Source organism: Phallusia mammillata, chromosome 4, assembly GCF_965637545.1.
Source record: "Phallusia mammillata chromosome 4, kaPhaMamm4.hap1.1, whole genome shotgun sequence".
NCBI lineage: Eukaryota > Metazoa > Chordata > Ascidiacea > Phlebobranchia > Ascidiidae > Phallusia > Phallusia mammillata.
Window position 1 is genome coordinate 8,153,137 of NC_137255.1, and position 24,960 is coordinate 8,178,096.

Sequence of the window (24,960 nt, forward strand, 5' to 3'; positions counted from 1 at the left end):
GAGTTATCAAGATGGTTGAATCTCAACACACTCTTGACAATTTAGTAAAACGACTGAACTTGTCATATCAAGATGCAGAGGAAATTATGATTGATTCCTCGAATGTGCAACAGTTAAAAGAGAAGACTTCATCCATCGATGTTTTGTACGACGAATGTGTTGGCAAACATACAACACGACTGGACTTCGTAAAAAAGAAAAAAGATAGAAGGAAAATTAATGCTGCGCTTTCAAGTTTACGAAGTGGCAAGCAAGAATTTGATGCGCGCACAGAAGAATGGTTAGAGGAAGTAAGGCGATCAAAACCGCCTGAACACTCAAGCAAGGAACCGTCTGTCAGCGATTTTGGTTCTAGAAGCAAGACTGGTTCATATGCCAGCTCGAGATCGAGTTGTAAGCGTACTGAGGCGCGTGTGAGAAAAGAGGTTGCACTTCTAGAAAAAGAGTTTCTGCAGAAAAAGATGCAAGAAGAGACCAATCTTTTGCAGAAAACGATGGAAGCGGAAAACAAGTTAAAAATTCTCGAAGCTGACCACAAGATAAAGACCGCCACAGTAGAAGTAGAGTTATGGGAAAGGACGTCTTCATCTGGGTCATGTTTCGCTGGATTTCAGCCAGAGAAGCAAGTTGAATTATCAGTCTTCTTCTCACCTGAGACCAAACCCGAAGTAGTAAAAGAGGAAATGCAACCATCAGAGTCCGACAATATTAACAGAAGCAGTTCAGAAGCGCAGGTAACGGACGTCCCGTCCTCATCGCGTTGCGAACCTAAACCAAAAACGGAAGTGCTGAATCATGAGCCGGAGGTGAGTGACCTGTGCCGTGTTGCTGCAGTGTTGAAGGCAGGGATGGAGCTGCCCAGACCACAGCTATTGTATTTTGAAGGTGATCCGCTAATGTACACGCGTTTCATGATAAGCTTTGACGAAAATATTGGTCGACGTGTAGACAGCGACAGTGTGAAGCTTAATTATCTCATCCAATACTGTCGAAAAGAAGCACATGCAATGATCGCCTTTTGCATTGGCCTTGACCCTCCGGAAGGTTACCGAAGGGCTCGAGAGTTGTTATTCGAGCGGTACGGACGTCCTATTATTATCGCACGTGCATACGTGGATAAGCTAAGTCACTGGCCTTATCTGAAATCCGATGATACTGACGGACTGATAGAGCTAGCACAGGCATTAGAAGAATGTCTGGTGACCCTGACTCACCTGGGATACTTCGCAGACATCAACAATTTTGAAAATATGCTGAATATAATAAAGCGATTGCCGTTTGCACTACAAAGTCAATGGAGAAGACATGCTGCTAAAATTGAAAGGAATGGGGAAGAGCCTCGTTTCTGTCACCTTGTTGAATTCGTTAAGAAAGAAGCGTACATTGGAACCACGATGTTTGGTCGAGTGTTAGGTCCTCGGAAGGACAGAGATACGCAGAAAAGGCGCAGCAAATCTCCTACGACGAGGACAAGAGCATCGACTCATGCGACATCGGTTGCTCCGGGAAACGAGCGTAAGGCTGAACCGAGAAGTCCTCAGAAGCAGGGATGTCCTTTGTGCAGTAAATCACACGACCTTGGCAATTGCGACGTGTTCAAACGGAAAACCTTTGTAGAGCGAAGAAAGTTTCTGCGTCAAGTTCGGCTGTGTGACAATTGTTTCGTAAAGGGTCATATAGCAAGAACATGTAGTTTACCAAGTTCTTGCTCTATCGGCGGATGCCGTGGAAAGCATCACAACCTTCTGCACTGGACAGAATGGAAGACTTCTTCAACTGCACCCGTACGCGAAGCGTCTACGCAGGCCTCAGAAGAGAAACCCACATCATCAAATGCAACTGTCACCTGGACTTGCATGAGCACTCATGCAGAGAGTGTGTACCTTAACATAGTGCCGGTAAAGGTTACGGCCAGTAATGGTAGAAAGCTGGAAACTTACGCCTTTTTGGACCAAGGATCGACTACAACCTTGTGTGACAAACGACTGATCGAGCAGCTGGACGTCGGGGGGAGAAAGACAACGTACTCCTTGACCATTGTCAGTGATAGGTCACAGAGAAGAGAGGGTTTGGCCGTCGATTTAACGGTGGCGTCGCTCGACGGGAAGCAATCCGTACGATTAAACGACGTTTTGAGCTTGGACAGTTTGCCAGTCTCCCCAAACAGAATACCGGAAGGGTCGCTTTGGCGATGGCCTCACTTGCGTAATTTAGAGTTTCCTGTCTTGCCCCATGGGGAAGTCATGTTGCTGATTGGAGCGAACGTTCCCGAGGTGTTCTGGATAAATGATGAACGAAGAGGCGGAAGAAAGGAGCCAAGTGCCGTGCATTCTATGCTCGGTTGGTCGCTTGTAGGTCCTTGTCATAGTAATGGTTCAAGAAGTTCACAGATACGGGTGAATTTTGTAACCTCGCAGGACGAAACGTTGCATCAACAGATAAAACGCATGTGGGAAAGCGACTTTGGCCAAACCGCGTTGTCACCCGGAACGACACTGTCGAAAGAAGACAGATACGCATTGAAGCAGATGGAAAGCTCAGTGAAGTGTCATGACGGACACTACCAACTGCGATTGCCATGGAGACCAGGTGCTCCAAACTTGCCAAATAACCGTGCTATGGCAATGAAGCGTTTGTCATACTTGAAACGGCGATTGGAAACTGATTCGCAGCTGCATGAGAAGTACAAGCAAACGTTGGATACCTACTTGAACGAGGGTTATGCCAGACGTTTAAAGGGCGACGACAAGGAGCCGGAAGATGGCGCTGTTTGGTACCTGCCGCATCACCCGGTTGTACACCCGCAGAAACCAGGAAAGGTGAGGGTCGTCTTTGACTGCGCCGCCAGATATCATAATATTTCGCTAAATGACCAGCTTTTGCAAGGCCCAGATTTGCTCAACAGTCTTTTTGGGACGCTTGTTCGATTTCGCCAGGAACCAGTTGCGTTTGTCGCCGATGTAGAAGCGATGTTTCACCAGGTAAAGGTTGATCCGATCGATACATCTGCACTAAGATTCGTTTGGTGGCCTGAAGGCGATTTGTCACGTGAACCCGTTGATTACCAGATGCTGGTACACATATTCGGTGCAGCCTCATCTCCTTGTTGTGCTGGGTACTGTTTGCAGAAAACTGCCGAAGATAACAAGGAGAAATTCAGTTCTGAAGCGGTTTCGACAGTGAAACAAAACTTCTACGTGGATGATTGTTTGAAGTCCGTAAAGAACGAAGACGATGAAATCAAATTAGCCGGCGAGTTGCGTGAATTGTTACAGCTCGGAGGATTTCGGCTCAGAAAATGGGTGAGCAACAGCGAGCGTGTGTTGTCGTCAGTCCCAACCGAAGATAGATCTGTACAGTCCATTGTATTAAATGTTGATGTAAAGCACATGGAACGTGTGCTTGGAGTGTTGTGGAATTTCCGCTCCGACGTGTTTGAATTTGACGTAAAGGTCAAAAAGAAGCCTGTAACGAGGAGAGGAATACTTTCCGTGGTCAACTCCTTGTTCGATCCCTTAGGTTTCGTTGCGCCTGTAGTATTACATGCGCGAAAGCTTTTGCAGGAGCTTTGCAAAGAAAATTATGGCTGGGATCAGGAAGTTCCACCGGATATAGAAAAGAGATGGAACGCATGGACTGAGCTTCCAGGTCTATCGGTAATTAAGATTAAAAGGTGTTTTCAAACAACTGGGCTCGAAGTCAAGACGCACGAGCTGCATCATTTCGCAGATGCGTCTTTCTGTGGATACGGAACAGTCGCATACTTGCGAACAGTGGATGAACAAGGCAATGTGCATTGTTCTTTTGTTACGGGAAAGGCCCGTCTAGCGCCTTTGAAGATGGTGTCCATCCCCAGATTGGAATTGACCGCAGCTACTCTTGCTGTCAAGATGGACCAAGTTTTAAGGCAGGAACTTGACTTGGATATCGGACGATCCGTGTTTTGGACCGATTCAACTGCAGTTCTGCAATCCATTTACAACGTAAATAAGCGTTTTTGTACCTTTTTTGCCAACCGACTGGCGAAAATTGAGGAAGGATACGACGCGTCGCAGTGGAAACATGTTCCCACTGCACAGAACCCAGCTGATGACGCATCTCGTGGGTGTACTGTAAAGGCTTTTCTCCAAAACAAGCGTTGGTTCTCCGGACCTTCGTTTTTAGGCAGTGATAAAAGTCACTGGCCTACGAATCCTGTGAATACCAAAGATGTTCCCGAGGAATATTTAAACCTAAAACCAAAGAAAATGTTGGCTGTGCATGTTGCAGAGGAGCAGTGTTTGTTTGATGATTTAATTTGTCGCTATTCTTCATGGAAGAAATTAAAGAAGGCAGTTGCTTGGCTCCAGCGATTCGTTGACTATCTGCGTTCTCAGAAGGACCAACAGCTATCCAAAAGACTGACTGTCGCTGATCTTGAAAGGGCTGAGCTAGCGATTGTCAAATATGTTCAAGGAAGACAGTTTTCTGAAGAAATAGACGCCTTGTGTAAGTGCGAAGACGTAGATCGCGGCGAGAAGAAGAAAGTCTTGAAGAAACTGCCCTCGAAAGCTCTGCATAGACTCAATCCTGTTTTGATTGATGGCGTGTTGCGAGTGGGTGGCCGTCTGCAAAGAGCACCGATTCCCTTTGAAATTAAGCACCCGATGATTCTCCCAAACGCACATCACATCACTACTTTAATTATTCGCGAGACACACGCTAATGTTTGCCATTCCGGAATGTCGCACACTTGGGCAATTGTTCGTCAAAGATATTGGATTCTGCGAGGTGGTGTAGCAGTAAGAAGAATCCTTGGAAACTGTGTGTTTTGTCGAAGAAGAAATGCTTCAGTCTCGAAACAAATGATGGCCCACTTACCTGTTGAGCGCACGACTCCGGGTGAGCCACCGTTTTCGTCTGTGGGTGTGGATTACTTTGGGCCCATACTCGTGAAACAAGGAAGAAGCGAAGTCAAACGATACGGTTGCATCTTCACGTGTATGACCGTGCGTGCTGTGCATTTGGAAGTAGCGCACTCGCTTTCTACCGACTCATTTATTGACGCTTTCCGAAGGTTTATTGGAAGACGCGGAAAGCCCAGGCGAATTTTTCAGTGATAACGGAACGAACTTCGTCGGCGCTGAGCGCATACTGCGCGAGTCTCTTGAAAAATGGAATCAGACTCACATTGAAGAACGTCTTCGCCAGTGGGGCGTCGACTGGTCATTTAACCCACCTGCTGCCAGTCACATGGGTGCGTCTGGGAACGTCTAATTCGTTCGGTGCGCAAGATCTTGAATGTATTGTTGGGACAGCAAGTGCCTTCTGACGAGACGCTGAGTACGCTGCTTGTTGAGGTCGAGTTCATCCTAAACTCGAGGCCCTTGACTCCCATCAGTCTTGATCCTGCCGACAGAGAGCCTCTGACACCGAACCACCTGCTTTTGATTGGGCGACATGATATCTCGCCACCCGGAGTATTTGTGAAAGAAGACAACTACGTTCGACGACACTGGCGCCAGGTCCAGTACTTGGCCGACCAGTTTTGGGTCCGATGGACAAATGAGTACTTGCTGACGCTACAGACGCGTCAGAAATGGCAATTTCCCGAAGAGAACCTCGACGCTGGTGATCTGGTCCTGTTGGTCGACAACTCGGCACCAAGAGGAAAATGGCTTACTGGAAGAATTGTGGAAACGTACCTGGATAAGCCCGGGTTTGTGCGAAGTGCTTTGGTTAAAACGCACGTTGGGTCGTTCAAACGACCGATCGCAAAGTTGTGTCTGATTATGAAGGCTTAAAGTGTTGTGTTTGTTCGTTACGTTTTCCTTTCTCGTTGTTTGTGTGTTGTAAAGATGTTCTCATGGGTTCGCACATCGTCGGGGGGTATGTTACAGCGAGAATTAATTGTTCCGCTTGGCTGATTTAAGTTCTCCTTTAGTCGCGACGTATTGAAATATTCATCCGCGACAGAGCATGTGCTTTGAACGCCACGTTTTTGTGAGCTGCGTTAGTTGCTAGGTTTGCAGTCAATTTAAGTGAATTTATCCTAATTTCTTGTGACTTTTTTGTTTATAGTGAAACTGTAAATGTTAAGAGCAATAGCAAAATGCTGAATTGTCAGTTGTGGAACCTCTAGCCGCGTGCTAGTAAAGCCCTGGTTACCCAACAGTTGGTATGTTTTATGTTCTTATTTGATTTGTGTCTAACTTGTGTCAAACTGTATTAAAACCGTAACTGGACTTGTTATAAGTAATTGTAAGTAGTTTTAATGTAAAATATGACCGATTAATGTAGATTTAATTTGAAACCTGTGTGTACTATTGAAACTTATTAATTTGTGATTGTCGCTATGACGTCATAATGTGTACGTCTGGCTTATGTATGTTATTTGTGGTTACAGAAAAACCGTTGCCGTTGCTATTGACGTTGTCGTCTTGGTTTATTCGTCAGCGTTGCCTTTTATCGCCAAAAAAGAACATTCGTTGCAAATGCAAGAGTGGGTCGTCTTGGAGGACAGGCTGTAGGACGGGCGCGTTTTACAAAAAGGGTTATCTAGTGTGACGAACGGCGCAGGGCCAGACTGCGCACCTAGCGGTCGTTACACTTAATGTTGAATTAGTTGTATTAGACACACAACTTTCGTATGCTCAATTACAGGGGCGGCTCGTGCTAGGGTGCTGCAGCACCCCCTGATATTTTTACTTAATACTCCTAATATAATATTACATATAACTTTTATTTTTTTATTCGTTAGCAATATATTATAAGCATAATTTGCCCCTTGATCACCTTTTTTAAAAAAAAAATTATGAAATTAAAAAGTGCTGGATCTATGCTGGAGCTGCAGTTCCAGTTTCCTGGCGTTTCATGACGTTTTGCAGTTGTGCGCATGCGCACTTGGTAAAGCTACATGCCGGGCGAAATAGGCGACAGGGTGCTGCGGCTCGCGCAGCTCCACCAATCACGTAGCGTGTGAACCGGCAATCCAGCATGTAGTCGTCTGTTCCGGGTCTATTGTGTGCCAAAGCAAAACCCGTGTACTATATTCTTAAGTTCGGCAGTGAGTATATAGTTAAATAACTATTTTGCCATCTATCAATTTATTTGTTTGAAGGTTAGTCATGACTTATTAAGATGACTGTTAGTGGCCTAACCTTTATAATAAATAACTGAATTAAAAAGTTTTAAGACAGAATGGGATAAAACATCTGCTATTTCAAATATGTCATACAGTAATAGGCAACAACAAGAAATACTCAGTTTTAGTTCGAAAAGCTACCTAAGAAAAAATAAATTTGTGACTGTGAAGTTAAATGCCTCACTGAAATTCAGGCAATATCAAATGCAGAACAAACAATTGCAGAAGCAACAGGATTTTTGAAATAACTGAGTGATGACCATTTCAAGTTTTGGTTTCTAAACACACCATGTGGACAGTATTTGCAACCAAGTGCAATCATATGTATTAATTAATGGACATGTACTGTTTGTCTAAACAGTAGCTGCTAAATTGCTTCACAGGAAGTGTTTCTTTAGAATGAATATTCTACAAAGGAGATTATAGTCGCCACCAAGCATATCCTATATTGACAAGTAAAGCTAGTTAGAAAAATGTTTCTGTAGATCTGATGTTCATGATTACTTTGAAAATAATCTAGATGATGTTTTGACAAGTTAAATTACTAAGATGAAAAATCCTTGAGTCCTTTCAGGCAAAACGGTTCTTTTCAACACTGAAAAGGATGCAAACTTTTCTAAGGGAAACCATTATTTCCAAAAGACTTGCATTTGCAGTGCTAGCACTAAATAGAAACAAACAGTTTCTTAGTTGTCATTTGGAAATCAAGGAAGAAGCTATCAATTATTTTGCCCAAACTATAACTTTATGATTCATTTTGGTTGTAAAAAGGAAGCACAAGGTTTAATCATATACGTTAAATTTAAGTGAGAGTGTTGTAAATTTCAAAGCTTGGAGGAGTATTGCACTTAAAAAAGGAATTATAAGCAAACTGAAAGACAATTATTAGTCTGTACACCAAAAATTTAAGAAAATCTAAGAAAATCAGTGATAGCATTAAATAGAAAAAAAAAACGTTTCTTGGTTGTCATTTGGAAATCAAGGAAGAAGCTATCAATTATTTTGCTTAAACTATAGCTTTATGATTCATTTTGGTTGTAAAATAAAAGCACAAGGTTTAATAATATGTTTTAAGTTTAAGTGAGAGTGTTGTAATTTTCAAAGCTTGCAGAATTTTGTACTTCAAAAAAGGAATTATAAGCTATTTGCCACCAAATAAAGAAGCAAGTTTAGCAGTTAAGAAACTTACAAACAATTAATAGTTGTACACAAAAATTAAGAAAAGATGTTGAATAAACAATTTCTGCCACAAATGTAATGTGGTTGTTGAATTTGTCAATTATGATACAAATAAAAAGCTTTATGGCTATTTTTTGTGTGGCAATTATAATCTGTGATGTGTAATGGAATATGTTGAAAATGCTGACTGTGGCTATAAGTTACTTAAATGATACATGACCATATTAATGACTGAATAGCAAGTGTGTTAGTTAGTAGTCATTGTTATAACCAGTTTTACTTAAATGTTGTCCAACTGAAATACTTCGACCTCATTTATTAATAATTTTTTTCTTTATACTGTTGTTGTGTTTTACCGTACTTACAACCGCTTTGTTTCGAGACTGTGTCACGTGTGTTTTTGTGCCACATTATTACTGCATGTTATTGAGTTTGGCCCGTCGCTGTGCAAGTAAACAAAATTCCCCAATGATACCGTCTGCTGTTTACACCCGTGTACATTATTGCGTAACAACCATTACGACACAATGGAGTTGCTAATTAAGATTTGTATTACTTGTTTTTCTTCACAAAACAATGACTAGTAAACTAGAAATGTGGCTTTTCTATATATTGGCAACTTATATTTGTCCAATAAAGGCTAAAAATTGGAGCAGCACCCCCAGAAATTTTAGGCACGAGCCGCCACTGTCTAAAGCAGGAGTCACCAAACTACGGCCCGCGGGCCGGATCCGGCCCTCGAGGTCATTTCATCCGGCCCGCGACCACATTTTTTGGTTCGCCAAATCGTATTGATAACTTTGTAACATTTAAAAATTAATCTACTCCTTACGAAAGTTTTCCTGTCAGCATATGTAGAATTGATATTACCTAGTTTCATAGGATTACAACGCTCAAGATTGATCCAAAGCCGGTTTGTTACGTCACACACAAGACTACAAGTGTTAATTGTGTGCAAACAATTGCCTTATTTTGTTACTTGTGACGTAATATACAAGCATTGCTCGTATGATGAGACCAACTGTACAGTTTAACAGTCGCATTACCAGACTTTGATTGGGATTGTGGAAAGACCATCTCTTGGCGCCCTGATAAAAATCGCCTCGAGGGCTAAGATTGGAAAGACGGCGCTGGGGCATGTAGACTATGCGGCCCGCGCGAATCATTATTAAACTTATCCGGCCCGCAGTGAAAAAAGTTTGGTGACTTCTGGTCTAAAGCATTAAAGCAATTAAGGCTGGTAATGGAATGGGTAAACCAAATTCAAGATGTAATAAGTGGCCAACAACAGTAGAAATGGCATGAATGTTTCTTAGCATCAAATTACATTGATACAAATTCTATTTTGTCGCAAATAATTGTGATTTTTGTTGTAGCATTGAATCCATTAACACATAAAACTAGAAGGGTGGCTTAGCACATATTGCTCTTGCATATACACTATAACCTATTTTGAAACATAAATATATTTCCTATGCTTATTTTGTATTGGGTCCCATATTAGCCATCGTCTTTTATAACTTTAGTCGTTTCTGCAGGCAAAAACTCATGGGTCCCCACACATGCAAAGTTGAAAATAATGCAATTCAAGAGATAACCATGAGAAAGTCGGGTGTTGTAAGGTAAAACACAGTGATCGGCACCGGGCTTAAATAACAATACTATGTAGAATACAAACTATAAAATTAGATTTACCCCAGATATTGAAGTATGTCCTATTTAACGTTTTAAAAAACTGACCCATTTTAGCGGGCTAGTAGGGCAACTAATTTGGTTTGACACACAAACTAAACAATATATAAAAACCACAATGACTCAATCAATAGTACTGCAAAATTTCAGCCCAATCCGCCAATGTTTAAAATTTCGACCACTAGAGGTGTTTTGAGCAACAACCGTTACTGTTTCTGACGTCATAGGGCTGTTAACCACTGATCTCTATAAACCCTGGATTGCGCTACTGGCCGTCACGGTTGAAGCAAATTGAAGCGTAATGGCGGCTGAAAAGGAAGCCCCAAAAATGCATTGCGGGCAATGGGGAGAGAGTGGATAAATGACGATAATTTTTGTTTTAGGCATTTGTATAGCGATTTTTGCAGATATGATTTGTAGATTAATAGGACGCATGTATTCCAGGGTGTAATAACCTATAAATGTGCGTAGATTGACTGTGATGTGTATTAGTGTAGTGTACTGGATATACGTTATTAGGTTAGTGTTGAAATAAGTCATTACTAAGTGGAAATAAATGTTTTATTATGCAATATAAGTGGTTTGCGTGCTTTTTTAAGCATTTTAGACATGAATCCAACACGATGGCTACTTCCTTCACACAAGATGATGTAATTCTTTGTGTGACATTACCTTGTGCTAAGCCAAACTGCTGTTTTTGACTGTTATCAAACTTCAGGAAATTCTGACCAGCATGTGGAATAACGTTTTAATTAAAATCACAAAAACTAATGGGGATTCGTCCCCGGGAGAGTCCTGGGTTCGAACCCCGTGAAAAAAAAAATCATATTTCAACTATTTTAACGCTATTTGACTTTTTTTTTCTCGATTGAGTGCATTTGGTTTGGGTCTTTATTATCTTGCCATGGTGATATTATGAAATTTTGCAATTTCATTTTACATTTATGATAAATTTGTTTCCAAACATTTCAGACATAATAGGGTTTATATTTCTCCAATAAGCAACCTTTATTGTCTCTGGTAAAATTGCACTGGAATGTTTCAGTCTCCTCCCAAACCCTCAAGCTTTATGACACTGCAAGATTACAATACAGCCTTTTTCGACAACAAATACACTACAGAGGGATTGGAATCAGATTAAATATTTTTTGCGTGTATACTGTTCTACTTCCACTGTGTATGTTTTGTAATCATTTCTGACATTGCCTGTAACATGATATGCTGCACATTTTAAACTTAAACAACTTTGAGGTTGTTTTTTTTATTTTTTTTAGTGAATGCACCATCTGTTATAATCAGGGTTACCATCGACTTGAAACCAAAAATAAGGACAATCGAAAAATGAAATTTTCATGCGAAACAGAACAAACGTTTTTGGACAAATCTTTTGCAGTTATACGAGCCATGACATAACATATGCAATATTTTGGCAGAAACAATCTGTTTCAGTCACTTCTTGTTCGTAGAAAATACTTTGTACATCTCACAACTGCTCAGGTCTAGGTTTACTTTTACTTGTAATAGGGATTTGACCAGTAATTGTTGAAAATAAGACAAAAGAAGGACTCAAGTCAAAAATAAGGACATTTCTTAGAAATAAGGACAATAAACTTTTCTAAGACATAGCCCTTCAAAGTAAGGACAAATCTTAGAAATAAGGACGGTATGGCAACCCTGGTTATAATGGTGATCATCTGACAAAAAATACAGGATATCTGTATGAACTTGGCTGGTGTATTTGTTGCCTTCAGTCGCTGTTTAGCAAGAATTAAGTGTTGGTGATAACTGGTGTGCAGGTGTGTTTTTGCAGAAAATTGCTTATTAAGTAGAATAAAAACAATATTTCATGATTCTGACTGAAACAGTACATAAATAGGCAACTCATTTGGGTAGTTAAACTTGTCCACCCTAAATGCTATGATGTCTTAAATGCATTTATATGCACATGTATCTCTTTGAGATATTAGAATTTTGTTAAGAGTTTGTAGTTTGAGAATTCACAACAGTAGAAAAAATTTATTCAACACATGTTGGTTGCAAACTGAAAAGGGTAGATTAAATGAGCTAATTGTGAGCTTCCTAGATTTATGGTTTGTAACATAAAAGCAAAATAATGTTGAACCTACTACAAAAAAACTTTTAAACAGCCATATTTTAGCTCCAAGACTTTGCTGACAATCAAAAACAGCAGTTTGGATCAGCACAAGGTGATGCTAAATAAATATCACATCGTCTTGTGTGAAGAAAATAGCCATTCTTGTTGGATTTGTGTCTTAAATATTAATAAATGCATGTAAACTACTTATATTGCATAATAAAACATTTATTACCACTTTATAATGATTTATTTCAACATTACCTGAATAATGTATTCCCAGTACACATACACTAATACACGTCACAGTCAATCTACGCATATTTATTGGTTATTACACACTGGAATACATGCGCCCTATTAATCTACAAACCATATCTGCAAAAATCGCTACACAAATGCCTAAAATAAAAATTATCGTCATTTTTCCACTCTCCCCATTGCCCGCAATGCATTTTTGGGGCTTCCTTTTCAGCCGCCATTACGCTTCAATTTGCTTCAAAAATTACCCAACCGTTCAACGGAGTTGCGCAATCCAGTGTTTATAGAGATCAGTGCTGTTAACAAGCCCCTATAACTGCCATGGCGCAAAAACGACCACCAAGCAACCCAACGAGCGACATACAACTGGTTGCCTTGTAACACTATTGCTCAAAGAAATCTTTCGTTTGTGGTGCCCAGTAACATACAAATACGTTTTACACCTTAGGGGCTTGTGGGGTAAATGTTAGGACTACAGGGTTGAACACAACACTCGACACCTATAAATGGCATACTATACAAGAAATCCAAATTTCAGCCAATTCTGACACTGTTTAAAAACTCACGCATTTTAGGGGGCTAGCGGGGTAAATACTGGGGTTATCAACAAAAACAAAGTGGGATGCACATCTACATGAATATATCTACCATCTGTGTAAATTTCAGCCAAATCCATCAAACATTTGATGGAAAAACGAGTCCCATAATAAACATAAGGGGACCCATAATAAACATACGATTGCAAAAATGTCTGTCCATCACTGTGTTTTTTTAATACATATGTATTGACACCATTTCCAAAAATACTTGACAGAATGGCTGATGCCTCCACTAGTGGGTTGGGATGTGTTGACATAGTATAGGTCTTGGCAAAATTTAAAGCAGATCATGGATCAAGCTCAGCAGATGGGTCAAATTTGTTTCTTTGACTGCTTCCCAATCCTCAATGCACTAAAAGTATGAGAAAAAAACAAATCAATAAGTCCGAATTTAAATTGTAACATGCCAATTGTTAACATACTCTGTTTCTGTTGTGCTTAACAAGCTGGTGTTGGTGCTCTCAGCTTGATCACCCCACGAATGTTTTGGACCCAGTAAAAATTCAGCCTAAATAAAATAAGGTGTTAACATCTACTAAATTTCATTTGTGTATAGTTTGTGTTTTTCTAATTCTAGTAAATATGTTAAATAATATTTAAGTTTCAGTTACTAAACAAGCATGGAGTAAAACCCAGGTGTTTGAATAATTAGTGATTATCAATAATCTACCAACCCTCGTAAAACAACAAGACAATGTAGCTAGGAGATATGCTTTAGGCTAAGTGTTATAACTTTCTTGCGTTTCCACTTTGCATTCGGCATACCCGCATTAGGCGACGTCGTCGACGCTTGTCAAATGTCAATCAAATACAGCGTATCATCTTTAAAAAATTATCTATATTTACCATAGTGTCAGCTACGTTAATTTTTTGCGCTTCAAAAAAAGCCCTTAGTTTTTTTCTAGTGTCAAAGCTAAATTGCGAAAATTCACTGTTGACATCTTCACGCGTCAATCATTTTCATACCTGAAATACGTTCTCGGTTAAAAACCAAGCTTTACGCGCACTGATACACACCTTTAATAGCCGAAATAATACTTTCCGAAAAACCGAACGTTTCTGCTGCGTTGTAAACTTCCTCCATCTTAGCTGCTTCCACAAATTCATAATGAACTGGACAAGCCGCTTAAAGTTTAGGCGGCAAAGTTGCTATTGTTACGTCACTCGATGTTCGAATGCACTTATGACAAGCAAAACGTAACAAACACCGTTTGTGATTTATATTTTACGTGAAGTAATGTTTAAACTTTGAACCAACTGTTTCATCACGCATTTTAGAGGAAATGGCGTATCAATGGAACTGCTCAAAGTGCCGAATGTCGGGTGAATTTCTTAATTCGTTGATACATCACGCGAAATTCTTGTCGTTAAAAATTTGCTTCTACGAATTCGCAAAAGAAGACAGCTATTACAGACATTGTTTGCAACATCACAACGAATTACTACAAAGAAACAATCGGAGAATTATATCTGATATCTCTAATGACAGAGGCGGCCATAGTCGGATAATGGAACGCTGGCTGAACGGGCGTCGCAATACGAATCAGCGTTCGCACCGCAGTTGAACTTTGAACCGACATATATAACATGTTACTATTTAAATACAGGCTTATTAAGTTGTTTGCTAGCTGAACTAGCGTTGCAATCTAACGAATCGGCGTTCGCATCGCAGTTGAGCTTTGAATCAACATTTATAGACGAACGATCTGCGACCTGCATGTTTAGTTTGGAAAACTCAGAAAACATTTTGTGCTTTGAGCCCCAATCTGTCCATGTTGCTGGACAGTGTTTAGTTTCACCCATCAAAATAAATAAATAAATACAAAACCCATCAAAATAAAAAAAATCTGTATTAATATGTTGTTGTGTAGCAGTAGATTCTGCTATTATATGTGTGTATATGGTGGTGGTGTTTTAGGGTACGGTGGAGATAGGAAATTTGGCTTGAAACGCAAAAAACGTTTCGAAATTGTTTCGACAAAACGAAATTCGTTTCGACAAAACGAATTTTGTTTCCAACGTTAAAAATTGTTTCCGAGCAAAATTTGTTTCGACCTGAAAAAAAAAAACTTTAACATTTTTTAACAAAATTTGTTGCGTTTTGTAACAATTTTGTTTCGAACATTTTAGTCCACTAGATGGAGATAAAGAGTCATTTTTTTCAAAATCGATAAAAATGGCGAAACAGAGTGTTTGTTACAAAAAAATTGTGTCCTTTTGAAAATTACAGGAAAAAAATTGTTTTAAAAAAAGTTACAGTAAACAAATTTGTTTCAAAAATTGTTACAGGAAACAAATTTGTTTCAAAAATTGTAACAGGAACCGAATTTGTTACAAAAATTGTTACAAGAAACAAATTTGCTTCTAAAATTGTTACAGGAAACAAATTTCTTTCAAAAACTGCACAGGAAAAAAATCTGTTTTAGATATTGTTACACAAAACAAATTTTGTATCAAAATTGATACAGGAAACAAATTTGTTTCCAAAATTGTAACAGGAAACAAATTTGTTTCTAAAATTGTTACAGGAAACAAATTTGTTTCAAAAACTGCACAGGAAAAAAAATCTGTTTTAGATATTGTTACACAAAACAAATTTTGTATCAAAATTGATACAGGAAACAAATTTGTTCCCAAAATTGTTACAGGAAACAAATGACAAATCTTAAGACAGCATCACAATTCAATAGCCTAATTTATAGACATCTATCCTTAAGGCTTATCCTATGTCTTCAACCAGCTGAATCAACCTCAAACTGAGCCAAAAATCAATTATTGTCTAAAATTGAGCCACAATATATGGTGAGCCAATAAATATTGGTAATTCCACTCATAAACTAATCAGCTCATTTGTGAGCCAATTACAGTTTTTGTCTTGCATTGAGCCATAATACCTAAAACAAAAACTCATGGAGAGCCTGTAGGAAATAGGTATGTATGTGTATTACGTGTTCTGCGACTTGCGCTTCCGATTGTGCTAACAGCAATAGTCCAGCCGTTGGTTAGTTTGTTTTATTATAACACCAACAGTAATGCAATTTAAACGTGGCTTGACGTAATGTGATTCATACGCCCAACCGAAGTCGAATCGAATAGAATAAAGTCACTTCAAAACCACAGAATATATACACAGATCAAAACAACATAATTTAGGCATACGTCCCGTCAACATCCCGTCACTGGTACGGATGCTCACAACGTTCTCATCCTGTCCCATGCAATAACGGACAATTACATGACATAGCCACTTGTGGTTCCCACGTTATAAGTCGCGTAGCATATGAAAGTTACGTAATGGAAAAGTTACAAGTCATGGCAGCTCTACCCATGACGTCAATGCGAATATTACATCATTTATGTTACATTAGTCTTCCCCCAAGAAGTGTTTTAGACTGATGTTTTGCGAGACAGTAAACGATACAATAAGCGAAAACGAACAACGATTCGAAAACAAACAATAAGAAAGACAATACAAACACTGAGTTGCGTCTTTAGGTAAACACTTGAGAAAACATTTTGACAAAAAGACAATAGTACACAACGATAATAACGTGACGATAATATTTGATCGTATAAGTAAAATGATAAGTCGATAATAACGTGACGATAATATTTGATCGTATAAGTAAAATGATAAGTCGATGTCAGTATATTCTACAGCTATTTTGTATTTGTTTTTTTTATTTATTTATTTTTATTGGGTTTTATTTGTAATCATTTTTATGGGGTTTTTAGCACCACTTAACACAATCATTCCTCAACTCTTAATCCAAATTTGGATAAATTTGGTTAACATTATGAACATTGGTAGAAGGGATAAATCCTACTTCCTCACCATTATCAGGCTTAGGTTCGTCAACCTTATCGTTTTTACGATATGCCTCAATTTTTCCCCGGGCTATTTGAATGGCTATTGGCAGATAGTGTTTAAGAGCCCAGAATGTTAGGATTCCGCCCCATATAAGAGCCAAAAAGAAAAATACTACCATAATACCGCCTATAAAAGGGCTTGTAATATTACTTATGGCGGCAATAAAGACATTTGTTACCACATTTTCTGCCGTCTGTGCAACAAAATCCATATCGGCATCGACATTACTCTTTAGGTTAGAGTTTATGTAATGATATAGCTTATCATGCGTAAGTCGAGCCTGTGACAAAGCCATTAAAATGCTCGTCATGTCATCTAGACCAGTGGAAGGTCTAGGAAATTCGTTCATAATGGATTGATAATCGACAGTATGTGGGGTATAGTGAACAGGAGCTAGTTGGGGAGTAAGATAATGTACTTTCGAGTTAACATGGGCTAAGGTGTAATTTTCATAAGTATAGTAAACATCTCCCACTTTAAAAGACATAATGCGTCCTGGAACATAATTTTCAAGGAACTTAATATTCTTATAAACATAGCCATCTCTATAATATTGACCCGTGATAGAGTGATTTCCGTTTGGGTCTTTAAATTGAATAAGAGGTCTAGTAGCAAATAAATTACCATGACGTAAATCACGTATAACAGTTCCGGAAACTGGTTCACATGTTATTGCGGTAACGACATCACCAATAGTAATAGCAGCTTTGGGTATCCCAAGGAGTTGACTTAAGGTTTCTCCTGGATATTGGCGAGCCAATAAGGAATATATCGTGGTAAGCAAAGAAGTTAATTGACACTCCAAATAATGAATATCAGCGGTTACATTTACGAATCCTTCGCTCACAGTATCACTTAACTCGGTTAAAAATAGGCCCAAAGGATTCGAGCTAGCAATAGAGTCATTAACATCGGGAGGAGGATGCCTTGCTGCGAAAGGGGTTCTTAGAGCACTACAATTTTCTGGAACTAAAATTAATCCTCCAGGTGCACAAAACGGAATATCACCATAACAATCTCCAACATTTGACGAACATTGTACACTATGATGAATACTCATACCAAGATCACGTATTTCCATTCTATAAGGTGTCGACAATCCTTTTTCGAAATGGATAAGTAATTCATGAGTACCCAAAGGTGTAGTAACAGGACAATCAATACGATCAGGTACAGACCACACATACGAACGTGTCCCCACAGTGCACGCGCCTCTATGAATATTGCAATTCGATAATATTCCGAGAGCGCTTTTCATAACCCTGTTTATGTGGTCATACAAAACAACAGACTCAGTAAGAATCGCATTTCTGACACTACCTTGTGCCGAAGTTGGCCAATGATATTTAATTTCAAGCTTATTTCTAGTAGACCATGAGGACTTAGTTAAAGGAACTAAATCACCCATAGATGAGGTCTTATGAGTTCTAGACCATTGTTCACAAACACTAGCAAGAGGAGCACCACCAGCTATAGTGGTCACTTCATGAGTTTTTGCACCAAAAAAATATGAAACACTTGTATACTTTTCTATCATAACTTGGCACATAAACACTTTGACTTTAATAAAATCAGTAGAAGGATGATATACTTTTGCCTTGCAAGATGTTACGTTTTCAGGTTCAGGGCGCTTGCAAAGCGGAGGTTTGCTTATTACGTATTCACCATCCGACACTGTTTCGTGACAAACCTGAAATGTCTGTTCACACATAAAACAACCAAGAAACATAACAATAAGAAAGCATTGTAAACGCAGCATGACTTCAGTCTCTGTATCTCAAAGGTTTCCTAATTTCACGTCCTCTTCTCGTCTGTCTAATCGGTTCAATCGGTATCTCAGGAAGAGCCGAACTGGTCTCTCCTGTAAGTAAAGGATCTGTCGTTAGATCAGTGTCTATGTCAGTGTCAACTACGAAAGAGGGTACAGTTTCAACCACAGCATCAGTGTCCTCAGAGTTATCATCGTTGTTAACAACATTTGGTAAACGTGCAACCTTAATTCTGTCAATAGAGACGCTGTTTTCTTTTCCAAACATTGCCAAAACAAAATATTTGTTATGTCTTTCAAGAACTTTAAACGGCCCAGTGTAAGAGGGATGCAATGGCGGTTTGTGCCCAGAAACCTTGACAAAAACATGTGAGCTAGTTTGTAGATTTTTATCAATATAGGATATTCTAGCTGGTTGCTCACGCCTGGAAGAGAAACGTAAACCCGACATGAAAGAAGTTAACCGTTTAGCATAGTCAGATTTGGTTTCACTACTCTCTACTTCCTCGAAAAACTCGCCTGGCAATCTCAACTTCTTTCCTGATACCATTTCTGCTGGAGAAGCATCTAAATCAACATTATGACTAGCGCGGATTCCAAGAAGAACCAAACCAAGATTAGAATACCAATCAGTGGGATTTTCATAAGATTTTAGAGCCGCTTTTAGACGTCTATGGAATCGTTCCACTAAACCGTTGCTTTGGGGATGATAAGCTGTAGTTGAGCAAAATTTAGTGCCCAACATTTTGCATAAATCTTGGAATACACCTGACAAGAAGTTGGCGCCGCGATCGCTAGAAATTCTCAAAGGACAACCGAAACGCGCCACCCAGTGGAGAAGAAATGCATCAGCACAGCTTTGGGCAGTGTAGTCAACCAGAGGAATAGCGTCAATAAAACGTGTAAATCTGTCAATGATTGTTAATAGATAAGAGTATCCACCTGAGTTTGGAAGTGGACCAACAATGTCTATGTTAAGATCACAATACTTATCAGTAGGTTCAACATAATGAGATAAAGGTGCAATGTTGTGACGGTAGACCTTGTTTACTTGACAAGGTATACATGTCTCGCACCAGTTTTGTATGTCTGCGTTCATACTCGGCCAGACATAACGTTCACAAATCAGCTTCCGACTGATTCTGATTCCAGGATGACTAAGATTGTGTAAGACATCAAAAACACGTTTTCTAAACTCAATAGGTACAACAGCACGAAACACTCCAGTAGATATATCACCAATCAAAGAAGTTGGACTTCCAGGAAGACGTCTGCTAACTAACTTTAAGCTTACACACTGATCTGACAACATCTCTTGGAATTCTGCAGTCTGCTGACCTTTAGCAAGTTCCTCTAAATCTAAGACATCATTAGAAAGTTTAAGAGCATTGATTTCGATTCTAGACAAACAATCCGCCACTTGATTATGCCATCCTGCAATACGTTCAATGCGGTTGGTAAACTGTGAAATGTAATCAAAATGACGTTCTTGTCTAGGAGACAAATGATCAGATTTAGCCAAGAAAGCCTTGATCAATGGTTTGTGGTCAGTTATGACGTTAAAATCTCTGCCACGTAATAAAGGTTTAAAATGTTTAATGGCTTCATAGATGGCAAGAAGCTCACGATCAAAAGTCTAGTATTTTCTTTGAGCTTGGTTTAGACCTCTGGAAAAGAAAGCAAGTGGACACCATTTATCATCAACGAACTGGTGTAAAACAGCTCCCATAGCAAAGTTGGAGCTATCACAAAGAAGACTGAACTTTCCATTCATCTGAGGGTATTGCAACAGTGCTTTCTCACTTAGCAACTCTTTTGACTTTTCAAAAGCTGTAATTGCCTCAGGGGACCAGTGAAGAGCTTTTCTCTTTACCTGATCTTTCCGTAGCATTGCATTCAACAGCCTTACATGAGCTGCACACTGAGGTATAAACTTGCGGTAAAAAGTTAGCATACCTAAGTATCTACGTAATTCTTTCGCTGTAGTAGGTCTGGGAATCTTCTAATTGCCTCAACCTTTTCTTCTAAAGGACTGTAGCCTTCAGTTGATATCCTGTGTCCTAAAAAATCTAGAACAGTTTTTCCAAAATCACTTTTGGCAACATTGACCTCAAGACCATATTCATCAAGTCTTGTCAAAACAGCTCGCAGATGGGCTTTGTGTTCTTCAGCAGAGTTGGAAGCTATCAACAAATCATCTATATAACAATAGACAAATGGCAATCCTTTTAATACCTTATCCATAAAAGCCTGAAAACTATTCGGCGCATTTCTAAGCCCAAAAGGAAGTCTAAGATATTCAACTGCCCGTCCGGGAATTACTATAGTCGTCTTAGATATAGAATCGGGTGCAAGGGGAATGTGAAAAAACGCATTTTTTAAGTCAATTTTGGTAAAAATCTTTCTTCCATGTAACCCATTCACAAAATCTGCAAGATTTGCAATTGGCCTATTCATACTTTGGGTTATTGCATTTAACGAGCGGAAATCCCCGCACGCGCGGAAGGCACCCCCTGTTTTAGGAACAACATGCAGGGGTGAAGCCCACTGGCTTTCGCTATCTCTAACAACACCTTGGCGTTCCAATTCATCAAAGTGTTCATTCACCATCTTTAACATTTCAGGCGACAACCGTCTAGGTCTGCAACTCACTGGATGACCTGTTGTGATAATCTGATGTGTAATGTCGTGCTTAATTGGTTTTTCCAACGACATAGGCTGAAGGACAGAGGGAAATTCAAGCAGTATTCTCTTAAATTCATTGCTTTCATCTTTACTTACAAAATTCTTACTTTTCTGTTCGACTGTTGTCTTATGCTCACTACCAGCTGTCTTAGCTGCACTGTTTACTTCACTTCCTAAACCTCTAACATACTTACGATTGCCATATCTACGGCTTTGCTTTATTCTCAAACCATCATGACTAGGCCAGGGAAAGTCCCTGTGGGAAAATTCCCTACAACAACTTGGCTGCGACTGACGTGACTTACGCACGTCACGTTCATGATGCGCAAAACGTGGTGACGTCATATAATTGCCACGCACACTTCGAACACCAGAACATCGCCTGGAGCAACAGCAACTCGGATCACTGTAAAACTGTGGTCTTGTTACAAGTCGTCTGTTGGGTACATCAACTAAGAGAGAAAAGGCATACAAAAAATCACTGCCAATCAGAGCTTGGTCAACATCACAAACAACAAAAGTCCATGAAAAAGTACGACCTAAACCAATATCGACATCAAGACGTTTTAACCCATCAGCATGAATAAAATTACCACCAATACCATGTAAAATCTTATGCTGACGAAAGAACTTATTTTTGACAAACCAACGAGGAAGCAAACTTACATCAGAACCAGAATCAACTAAAAAAGAAAGATTAAAGCGCTTATCAAACACACAAAAAGTCCGTTTCTGAAATAAGCCTTTCCTACCAAAATCCGGCGGAAAGGCGCTTACTAGTTTTTTTTATTCTTGAACTGATAATTCAAACGACAAGGAGGATCACAGCGCTTAGCATTATCACCAAAAAGTGCATGATAATAACAAAGATTACCAGGACCTCTAGACCAACGTTGTTCAAAGCGATTATTCTGCTGAAAACCAGTATTAGGGCGCCCAAAACGACGCTGATTAATCCAAGGCCTTTGGCCCGAACTTTGCCAATTGTTACGCGGAACAGCGGGTCTCATTTGCTGGCGAAATTGAGGTACCCGTGGTCGAAAGTTACGACTACCAGACATAAAACCATTGTCTCGCGGACTCGAGCACAACTGGCTTGACAATGCATTAATCTGTTCCACCAACTTATTCATTCGTCTCTCCATGTTATCATTAATTATTGTTTGAGAAGAAACAACAGGCGTTACAGCCACGGATCTACCCAAATCTGGAACATCAATCTTAGGCGAACTAAGAGACATCATCGTATCAGCTTTCGCTGCTAAATTCTCCAAAGAATCGTCATAATCAGTCGACAAAATTAGGCGCACATTAGCAGGTAATTTATCAATGAAAAACCGTTTCAACAACCTTTCAGTCGTAGCGTCCAACGGACCAGCGTGATTTAACAACGAAATCATCTCATTAAGCAAATCAGTGGGACGTCTACCATGAAGACTAGTCTCATTAAGAAGCTTATTCAACCGAGTAATATCACTTTGTTCATAATAACGCAACAACGCTTGCTTAAGAGTGGAATAAGGAAATTGGTCACTTTCAATTTGCAAAACTGCGTTCCCAACCTTAGCAATCTGTTCCTGATTAAGACAAGACACAGCGTAGTTAAACATTTCAAACTCACTGGTTATATTACAATTAGACAAAATCGCCTCGAAACTTCTAAACCACGCTTTGGGCAATTTAGGCCAAAATTCAGGCAAACGCATTTTGGGCGCTTGCTCTGCTAAAGTCCTTTTTCCTGTACGGTTACTTGCAAAATAACGGTTAGAACTATCTCTATCAAAATCATTATCATCATTAAACATAGGACGTGGCATCTTTAATGTATTGGAACTAACATTCACAAACTCCGTATCTGCCATAAGCGTAGACCCTGGTTTTGTGGTTGACGAACTTGGGCCAGAGGTTAGTTCGTTATCGGTCATTTCGAGAGTTGATGGGATAACCGTATTAAATGGAGAGAATTTTACCGTAGACTTAGGGGTTGACGTTTTACTCTTTTTCTTACCAGCGAATGGTAAAAATTTCTCCATACACTAGATGCTTTGGTTGAACGTTACCACAGTACAATAATACTAATACTTAATGAGTGACAAAACTATTTCACGTAATATAATGTTTAAGATTGGTTGCAGTGACTCGTAGTAAAGAAAAGTTATTGGCTTACAATGACATTACACAAAAAAAATAAGAAAATTTGCATGCACACATTACCGATGACGTCGTCGATTCGTTATTTCCACCAGATGATGCGGTTCCACTCCTGTGATTCCACTCCTGTTGTTCCGTTGTTCCGTAATCCAATTGTAATAGACAGTTCGTGTTCCGATCTTCGTACCTCGAATAATGTGAATCCCGTACACGATCCGATGTCCGTACCACGAATGATGTGTGATCTCCGCACGCGAATTAGTGCGACCTCCAAACCGAATCCGTCTCCGAACGTACGCGAATGGATAGTGTCCTCCTCAGTGGCTCGAGCTTGATTGATTCGTCAAGAAATTGAAAGCTCGTGCTCTTGAATCCTTGTGGATGGATTGATTGATTGATAGTAACCTTCTAGCACTTGGCAAGGCTTAATGCTTGTTCGTCGACTCGTCGTAGTCGAAGCGATGCTTGATTGTTGCGGGGTTAAATTGTACCGCTTGCTTGATTGTTGCTTGACGCTTGAATGGATCAGAAGGTTATTTGTTGAATGGTTTAAGAAAGATTATCTTCGTTTAAATGATGAAAGATCTTCCGACCAAAAGTACAATTGTTTTGGTACTCACGGTCACAGTTGTTGTTGTTGTTGTTGTGGTTGTTGTTGTTTGACGTATTTCTTCTTCTCTTCTTGCAATTTACTGCTGGTAGCAAATCGCAGTCGGGGTACACCAATTGTAGGAAATAGGTATGTATGTGTATTACGTGTTCTGCGACTTGCGCTTCCGATTGTGCTAACAGCAATAGTCCAGCCGTTGGTTAGTTTGTTTTATTATAACACCAACAGTAATGCAATTTAAACGTGGCTTGACGTAATGTGATTCATACGCCCAACCGAAGTCGAATCGAATAGAATAAAGTCACTTCAAAACCACAGAATATATACACAGATCAAAACAACATAATTTAGGCATACGTCCCGTCAACATCCCGTCACTGGTACGGATGCTCACAACGTTCTCATCCTGTCCCATGCAATAACGGACAATTACATGACATAGCCACTTGTGGTTCCCACGTTATAAGTCGCGTAGCATATGAAAGTTACGTAATGGAAAAGTTACAAGTCATGGCAGCTCTACCCATGACGTCAATGCGAATATTACATCATTTATGTTACAAGCCAATAAATATTGTTGATTGAAGTCTGTTACTCAATGGCTCATATGTGAGCCAATATTACAGATAAAATATTGGCTCAGAGCAACAATGGCTTTACATGAGCCAACAAGTTGTTATTGTCTTGCACTGAGCCATAATATCCAAAACAAAAACTCATGGAGATCCAATACATATTCTAAATTGAAGTTGACATATGGTTGGCTCATAAGTGAGCCAATGACAGGTAAAATATTGGCTCACATTTAAACTGGATTGTGTTGAGCCAAAAATATTTTTGTGTGAATACAATATTGGCATGTAATGAGACAAAACTACAAATAATGGCTCGTTGGTGAGCCAACATTTTTTGCTGTGTAGCAAGTA

The 24,960-nt window shown here is 39.5% G+C and overlaps 3 protein-coding genes and 1 long non-coding RNA gene across 6 annotated transcripts; 1 reads left to right on the plus strand and 3 right to left on the minus strand.

Moving 5' to 3' along the window:
* The first annotated feature begins 11 nt into the window (after positions 1 to 11).
* On the plus strand, positions 12 to 5,783 carry LOC145222716 (uncharacterized). The gene is made up of 3 exons (XM_080088896.1): positions 12 to 4,980; positions 5,057 to 5,250; positions 5,298 to 5,783. Exons 1-3 carry the CDS (start codon positions 12 to 14, stop codon positions 5,781 to 5,783), a joined length of 5,649 nt encoding a protein of 1,882 aa, XP_079945022.1.
* Positions 5,784 to 13,072: 7,289 nt separating this feature from the next.
* LOC145224390 (uncharacterized) lies at positions 13,073 to 14,858 on the minus strand. 3 transcript variants are annotated; one of them, XR_013859627.1, is made up of 3 exons: positions 13,967 to 14,858; positions 13,372 to 13,457; positions 13,073 to 13,301 (listed from the first exon to the last, which is right to left on the minus strand). It is a non-coding gene; the product is annotated as an uncharacterized LOC145224390 (long non-coding RNA). The 3 variants fall into 3 exon arrangements; XR_013859628.1 differs by lacking the exon at positions 13,967 to 14,858 and adding an exon at positions 13,796 to 13,949; XR_013859629.1 differs by lacking the exon at positions 13,967 to 14,858 and adding an exon at positions 13,715 to 13,784.
* Positions 14,859 to 16,556: 1,698 nt separating this feature from the next.
* On the minus strand, positions 16,557 to 18,579 carry LOC145224388 (uncharacterized). Its single transcript, XM_080090883.1, has one exon. The coding sequence runs from the start codon at positions 18,577 to 18,579 to the stop codon at positions 16,714 to 16,716; it is 1,866 nt and encodes a 621-aa protein (XP_079947009.1). The 3' UTR covers positions 16,557 to 16,713.
* A 1,645-nt stretch (positions 18,580 to 20,224) lies between these two features.
* Positions 20,225 to 23,198, minus strand: LOC145222717 (uncharacterized). The gene is made up of 4 exons (XM_080088897.1): positions 22,328 to 23,198; positions 21,048 to 21,956; positions 20,605 to 20,786; positions 20,225 to 20,509 (listed from the first exon to the last, which is right to left on the minus strand). The coding sequence occupies exons 1-4, from the start codon at positions 23,196 to 23,198 to the stop codon at positions 20,225 to 20,227; spliced, it is 2,247 nt and encodes a 748-aa protein (XP_079945023.1).
* Positions 23,199 to 24,960: the final 1,762 nt, after the last annotated feature.

Excerpts from the sequence above, each read along its gene's own strand:
- LOC145222717 (XM_080088897.1), bottom strand. The coding sequence starts at position 23,198 with ATGACCGATAACGAACTAACCTCTGGCCCAAGTTCGTCAACCACAAAA. Across the intron at positions 21,957-22,327 it reads AGACAATGGTTTTATGTCTG|TTGATTCTGGTTCTGATGTA; the intron begins GTAGTCGTAACT and ends TTTCTTTTTTAG. Across the intron at positions 20,787-21,047 it reads GTTAAATGCAATAACCCAAA|ATGATTTGTTGATAGCTTCC; the intron begins GTATGAATAGGC and ends ATTGTTATATAG.
- LOC145224388 (XM_080090883.1), bottom strand. The coding sequence starts at position 18,579 with ATGCTGCGTTTACAATGCTTTCTTATTGTTATGTTTCTTGGTTGTTTT.
- LOC145222716 (XM_080088896.1), top strand. The coding sequence starts at position 12 with ATGGTTGAATCTCAACACACTCTTGACAATTTAGTAAAACGACTGAAC. Across the intron at positions 4,981-5,056 it reads ATACGGTTGCATCTTCACGT|GTTTATTGGAAGACGCGGAA; the intron begins GTATGACCGTGC and ends CGCTTTCCGAAG. Across the intron at positions 5,251-5,297 it reads ACATGGGTGCGTCTGGGAAC|CAAGTGCCTTCTGACGAGAC; the intron begins GTCTAATTCGTT and ends TTGTTGGGACAG.